This window comes from Microtus ochrogaster, chromosome 18 (assembly GCF_000317375.1).
Source record: "Microtus ochrogaster isolate Prairie Vole_2 chromosome 18, MicOch1.0, whole genome shotgun sequence".
NCBI lineage: Eukaryota > Metazoa > Chordata > Mammalia > Rodentia > Cricetidae > Microtus > Microtus ochrogaster.
Window position 1 is genome coordinate 20,933,175 of NC_022020.1, and position 7,544 is coordinate 20,940,718.

The window sequence follows — 7,544 nt, forward strand, 5'->3', positions numbered from 1 at the left end:
CACACACACACACACACACACACACACACACACACACAAGCGTGCATGCCAGAAGAGAACAGGGAATGCCTGCTGTCTCTCTCCATCATGGTTTTTTTGGGGGGTCCAGATCTTTCTCTGAATCTGCAGCTCACTATTTTCCAGCTAAGCTGGCTGGCCAGGAGTATTAGTCAATCCTCTTGTTTATGTCCTTGACCCAGGCACTGAGACTACAGATGCATGCAGATAACACCCAGCTTTTATGTGTTGTTGGGGGTCTGAATTCAGGTCCTCATGCTTGAACAAAAGGTACCCTTACCCACTGAGTCATCTTCTTATCCTATTTTTTGTTTTGCTTTAGCTTTTAGTTGTTTGGTTGGATGTTGGATGTGAGTAATGGGAACATAAGCAATTCTGTCTACCCTTGCACATATTTGAAAGGGCTTATTTTGAATTTACTAAAATAATGTTTAAAAACCAGAAAACTTTGTTGGGAACCTGACTGCCTATTTTTTCTCCAGCTTCTCCTGTGAGCAAGTATTGGTTCAGTATTGATACCACTTCCCCAAAGATGACCCTTTATACGTATGCACATGTATGTGTAAGGAAAGTGTCGTCTGCTTGTAGCCAGTAAAATCTGGCTTATTAAGCATGTGTAGTCTCAGTTACTTAGGAAAACTGAAGTAGGATCGCGAGGCTCACCTAAGCCCAAGAGTTCAAGTTGCCAGCATGAACAGCATGGCAAGACCACATCTCAAGCAAACAATGAGGTCTGTTTCTTTGTGATTAAATATTCTAGAGATGGTTAGATTTTTTCTGAGTCCTTTTTTACATACTAGATGGTAGGAAATAATAAGCAAGCAGAGCTACATTAGATTACTGGTGAGCCAGACAAGTTTACTAGGTTTTGCTGAGAAGGATCCTAGGCTTTCCTTTGGAAATTACAGATGCTAAGGCTGGGGAGATTTCTGCAAAAATAGAAGCCCATGGTGAAGATGGAGAGTGTATTCTCAATGGTCTGTAATGTAGATTGTTTGCACTATTTAGCCTCCTCCGTAGAAATCATTAAAAGAAGAAAAGTGTAGCGTGGTAGTGCATACCTGTAATCCCAATGCTGGGGCAGTGAGTCAGGGAGATCTCAAGTTTGAGGTCAGTCTGAACTATATAGTGTAGCCTTGAATTAAAAATAACAATAGCAACAACAAAAGAACACCTTGAAATACAGGTAATTAATGCTTCAATAATATTGCAGTAGGGGAATGATGCTAGAAATTTTTGATTATGAAGGTCCTGTTGGAAGTTCCTGAGGAGAAGCTGACTTATCAGGAAAAGGATCTTCAGCTATGGACTTCTTGCTTCATAGCAAACAAATGGAGCCAGAGCCTTTCTTGGTGCTTTGTTCTTAGCCCCTTTCCACCTCACCTGCCCCCGTTTCATCCAGGTTCTGAAACACCTGGGTAAATGTATAAACAGCAGATGTTAATGCACTGTAGGAAGTAAACAGACAACCTAATTTGGGGACAAATTAGAATCTTCAAAGTAATTCTCTGCCACTTATGCACATTCTAGAATGCCAATAAAATCATTGAAATGACACCATTTCTTTTTTTTTTTTTTCTTTTTAGGAGCAAATATCTTAAGGGATTCCACGGGCAATATCAAATTAGGAGACTTTGGGGCTAGCAAACGACTTCAGACCATCTGTCTCTCGGGCACAGGAATGAAGTCTGTCACTGGTACACCTTATTGGATGAGTCCTGAGGTCATTAGTGGAGAAGGCTATGGCAGAAAAGCAGATATCTGGTAAGTTTGGATGTCAGATTTGCCTAGAAACTTACCTTCTTATTTCTACTCACATTTGAAATTGCCAGATTTAAATTATCCTGTGTACTTTGGAAGCAGGATATATGAATTGTAATGTCATTTCAGTTATACCTTATCAATGCTAACTTGACTAAATACTTGAGTCTTTTAGGAAGGATTTTGTCTTAAGCAAATCAACATTAGAAAGGTCTTATTTCCCCGAGTAACTTGTAGAGTACTCTTCATTGTCAGTGTCTTTAAAAACAAAACAAATAAACAAAAAAATCAGTGATAATCCTTTTTAAGGCACAAAGGTATATTTATAAACATTTGAAAACAGATAATAGCTACCTCTATGAGGGCGAGGCTACAAGTAGGACTGGGGTAAGAAGGGCTATGAGAGTAATTGATAATGTCATACCTACCCACTCTAACTTGAATCTTGACTCCTCACCACCACCGTGGGCTGGGACATGTCAGACTCTTCAAACTTTCCATTGCAGGAATATTTACTTAAAATTTTAAAACTTTACAGTGAAGCAGTGCAGTTCTGAATGGGTCATCATGTAATTTCTGTTTATGTGTTTGAAGAACAAGGAGATCTTCATTAATAGCTGACTTAGTTTTGATTGCAACATCAGATTTTCCAAGGATCTTGAATGTCAATCATATAATTATTTACAATAAATTGATAATTGCTTTACAGAAATAAAAACTGTTGCTGTGGTGGTGGTGTGATGTGGTATTTTCATAATATGCTTAGCTCTGTTGTTTTTGGAAAATACATTATTGGATTCTGGATGATTTAAGGTATCTGCAAGTCTTCCAGGTAAGGAAGAAGAGAAATTATGCTGGTGCCTATACCTCTGGCAAGGGCTCTGTCATGGCAGGGGCTGTGTCTTTAGTTGTTAGTGTCTTAAAAGTGAATTAATAAATTACATGATAATTTTAAGTTAGATCATAAAATGGCCATTTCCTACTTCCTAACCAGAAAAATATATTCATTTTTATTTGAAGGCAAATAATTTATAATACTTTTAGTCTTTGTAGGATGGAGACAAAATTATTAACATCATGTTAGAAAATGATTTAAAACAAAATAATAAACTTTTTTGCCTAACCATACATTTGTGATCATAGATAATTATGATATATTTTCATTGAAATGTATATGTTGCTCCAGGATTTTACTGATTTTCATGTTTGAATTACAGTTTTATTTAATTAACCTTTGAGTGAAACTTTGTATTTGAAATGAGTAATATTAAACTCTATGGAACTTTTCCCAGTTTCTCATTTTCTGGTTAACCAGCTTTCTTTCCTAAAGTTATTGCTTGGGTAATGCTCCTTTTTATATTTATTTGTTTATTTTATTATTATTTTTTTTTTAGGAGTGTAGCATGTACTGTGGTAGAAATGCTAACTGAAAAGCCACCTTGGGCTGAATTTGAAGCAATGGCTGCCATCTTTAAGATTGCCACTCAGCCAACAAACCCGAAGCTACCACCTCATGTCTCAGACTATACTCGAGATTTTCTCAAACGGATTTTTGTAGAGGCCAAACTACGACCATCAGCTGAGGAGCTCTTGCGGCACATGTTCGTGCATTATCACTAGCAGCCGGCAGCTTCTGTGCCTCCACCAGCTCCATCTTCGAGTTCACCTTCTCTCTTACTGCACTTTCCTTTTTTTATAAAAATGAGAGATGGGGAGAAAAAGACAAGAGGGAAAATATTTCTCTTGATTCTTGGTTAAATTTGTTTAATAATAATAGTAAACTAAATTTTTTATATTTAATCTTTTTCTTTACAAGAACTTGAAAGTTTTTTTTAAAATTTTTATAATGTACTGATGTGGTTCAGAGATATAAAGCACTTTAGTACATAGTTGCTCTTTTTAGTACAAACAAATCATTTGGAATATATAAAGATTGTAGTCTTGCCCTGTATCACTGACATGGGAGACAAGAGAAGAAAGTGATGTACAATTTGTAGTTTTTAGTGATAGTATTTAAATAGATCCTTATTTGTGGGGTTGAGCCTAAACTTGGGTTTAGGTAGGTACTCAACTTAAAGAATATAGGTTCCTTCTTAGATCTGTATTCTTTAGAGCCTAACCTCCGTCTATCAAGCTCTTTTGCTCAGTAGGAATCTTGACTAGAAGATGAGAATCTCTAAGAGGTATGTTTGTTAATCCTAGGCAGTATGATAGCCAAATACACTATAGTAGATCCATGTTGCTGGAATCTATAAACCTTGAGAGATAGCTTCTTGCTTAAAAATACTGTTGTATTTGAAAGCAGGTTACGTGCAGCCAATGACTAAATTCAACTAAAACACAGACGACTGCTCATTAAACGTCTGAGCAGTAGACAAGACCACATTTGCCACAGTAGGAATAATGGAAAAACAACCAAGTGTCATTCAGTATATTTTAAACATTGTTTACTTGAGAGGAAAGTTCCCAAAATGAAGGGAACTGAGAAATAATAAAAATTGTGTCTCATATCTTTCTATTTCAAGTCCCTGGTTTCCCATATTTGCAGTCTTTAGCTCAAATACCCATCTGTTAAAGCTCCTGTTATGAAATAAAACCCTTGTTCTTGGGATCACAGAGTGCTAAGCCAGAGGCACCTCAGAAGAGCAAACATCAGGTAACACTGAGGGCAGTGGTGGGGAGTCATTTCACTTCACTGGGCATTTGGCAAGGTACTACCTGGTGGGCAGGGGTTGGGGGTGCTGCTAAACAGACTGTAGTATACAAGGACTCCCTTCTCAGAAATGATTCTGCCACAGATGGCATAAGTGCCTAGAATAAAAACCCAGTTATAAGCTGAAAGCAGCCATTCACAAATCAGTAAAAACATTTCAGAGGAAAGATGTAGGGCAAATGAGGGTCAAAAGAGTCAGGGATGAACAGCCTCATCACAGCAGATAACAGATGGTCCTTTGACAGCTGCTGATTGCACTTGAATCACTAACTCTCACTTTAGAAATAATGAATTCGAGTATTGAACCTTTTGAATTTAGCATCTCTGTATATTCTTTCCTAAAAGTCAGTTCATCCTTCTAGGCCCAGAAAAGTACACCAAAACAAAGTGTTTATTAGCAGTGGGAAGATTAAAACACTGCCAGGTATTTCCAGTGTAAGTCCCTATTAGAGCCATGCCATTAAATAGAAAGACTGAGCTGGAGAGGATCCCGCTGTCTAGTAGAATTATGAGGTTTAAAAAACATGAAGGAGTCAGTAATTTGGCCACTTCTAAATATTTCAGCGTATTAAACCAAGTGCTAAGTAGTTTATTTTCCAAAGTCTAGACGCTAACACTCTTCCAGGAGACCCTGAATGGAATTCTTTTCATCAGAAGAGACAAAGATTCTGATTTCATTGTTGTTGTTATTGTGTTCATTTAGATACCTTTTAAGTACTTTGCTTTTGAAGTTATATAGATCTGGCATTAATGTATCAAGAGCCTATTGGGCATACCCTGTAATAATTTTTGAAATTTGAAGTAGTGTAAGAGTCAAAGCAGAAAATATTAGTTAACACTTCTCCTGCACACTGAAAAGCAAAGGAAGCCCTTACAAAGATTAAACGTCAGGTGCCTCCCACTTCAGCAAACCTAATGTGTGGGTGTGTGGTAATTTCTTTATCTCTTAGGAGTGAGGACTTCTTTTCTACTTGAGCAAAGTCATGGTACCTAGATTGCTGGGGTTTTATTTTGTTTGTTTGTATTGTTGTTTCTTTGTCTCTAGTCTGGTTGTGATTTCCCTTTGGCTCATTTTTGGTCCATCAGGGTAATGTGCAGTACAGAAGAGAGATAAACACTCTTCAAAAAGATACCTGCACACTGGAAATCAAAGCAATTGTTAGCTTTTTTACAGTCTTCTATTTCTTTTCTAAATTCAATAGTAAATAGTTGTATCAGAATACTTTTGCTTTATAAGAAAAATAAAATTATAAAGACTTAAAAAATAGACTAATAGTTTACAGAGTTATTATATGGAATATGATGTGAATTTATTTCAGACCAGTTATGAAGGTACCAAAAACACAATGAAAGTTTATATACACACACATATATACATGTATGTGTGTGTATATACATACACATACATATGTATAAAAGTACAGACACACACACAGTTGTGTGTGTATAAAAGCAAATGCTCCGTGTGTGTGTTTGTGTGTGTGTTTGTGTGTAAAAGCAAACCCTGCTAGAGCCAAAAAGCTCGAAGTAGATGATAGGGGTATGGGACATGGAAGGTCAATAGTAAATTTTTTTAAAAAAGAATTTTTTTGAAAGGAAACAGTTTTGTCAAAGGAAGTAAAATATTACACTCCATTTTTTTCCTGCCTAAATCTGTTTTGTGTTTTTAATGTACAACTGATTCTTTGGTACGGCAATGTTTCTTTGTGGCTGGAAATTGGCCAGACTGCTGACTTTGTGCCTTTAAATGCATTCTGCATTGCCAGTAGCAGACTTGCGGTGCTGGACCCAGATCCACTAGCAGCATCAGGTGTGCTTCCAGGCAGCACCTTCTGCTTAGACCCTGAGAGAATCAAAGTGGCATGGCAGGACTGAGTCAAGTGGAAGACATTTGCAGTGTAAACAAAAGTAGTTGAATGAAAGAGTTGGAAAACATAACAAACACAATTTTGGATGGATTGGTATTTAAATGTATTGAAGTTTTACGTACTTTGAGGTTTTCAGAATGAATGCCTTGAACAATTTCAGCACTTTTCCTTGTTTACAAAAATATATCTCTAACTTTAGAAACATCTATAACTATTGCCTTAGAAAGTATTAAGAGGCACAATCTACAACATGTGAGAAGTCAAATATTAATGCACATGCTGGACTATAAAAGAAATTAAAACTTTCATTCCAGATTAATGAATTGACTTTCATTAGAGTCTCACCTTGTTCCCAATAGAAATTACATAAAAGTAAAGATACATCTTTAGAGTAGCTTTCTGCTACTAAGTTCTCACATCGTTCAGGTCTGATCTGTACTGTTTCTGAAATAGGGTTGCTATAAAATACGTGAAATCGCTAAGAAAATAAAATCAAACCTGAATAGATTGGCAGGTGACCCAGCATGATGCAGACTCCTTGGCTAATGGCACAGTTCATGCCAAAGGTTTATTTGGGGTCTGAGAACTTTTATATAAATTCAGCTGGAGTCAACCAGGTGTACAAATATATGTCTTATTTTAATTTGTTTTTGAAGTCAGGGTCCTCACTATGTGGTTCCAGGCTGGCCTGGAACTTCAATGCTTTGCCTCCACCTCCAGGTGCTGGGAAAACAGGCATGTGCCACTGTACCCAGCTTTGTCCATTTCTTAAAAAAATAGGGTCAATCTTTTTCATTTTTTCCTCAATAATTGTGATGTGTTATGTCATATTAAATTAATATCCTTCAGGAAGTTACAGTCGAGGATGAGTATGGGCAGACAGTTTATGGCATACCCTAACTCTGAAAGTTTAGCAGTGACATTTAAAATGCTAGCATTTTTATATGGAATAATAAGGAGAAATTGTTTGGGTAATTGTTGGCTATTGTAGACTCCAAAGACATTAACAAGAAGGATTAGAGTAAAACTATCCCCACATCCAAGGTTAGACAACCTCTCTGTCAGCACCTGTTCTTACTATACAACACAAACCCAAGCCGGGCGGTGGTGGCGCACGCCTTTAATCCCAGCACTCGGGAGGCAGAGGCAGGCAGATCTCTGTGAGTTCGAGACCAGCCTGGTCT

At 37.1% G+C, this 7,544-nt stretch overlaps 1 protein-coding gene across 1 annotated transcript in view; it reads left to right on the forward strand.

Annotated features, from left to right (window-relative positions):
• Map3k2 (mitogen-activated protein kinase kinase kinase 2) overlaps window positions 1-5,910 on the forward strand; it is a 79,185-nt gene extending 73,275 nt beyond the window's left edge. Inside the window, exons 16-17 of the mRNA XM_005355872.3 lie at window positions 1,605-1,782; window positions 3,174-5,910. Coding sequence (XP_005355929.1) covers window positions 1,605-1,782; window positions 3,174-3,399 — 404 coding nt within the window. The 3' untranslated portion in view covers window positions 3,400-5,910. The remainder of the gene's footprint in view (window positions 1-1,604; window positions 1,783-3,173) is intronic.
• The last annotated feature ends 1,634 nt before the right edge of the window (window positions 5,911-7,544 follow it).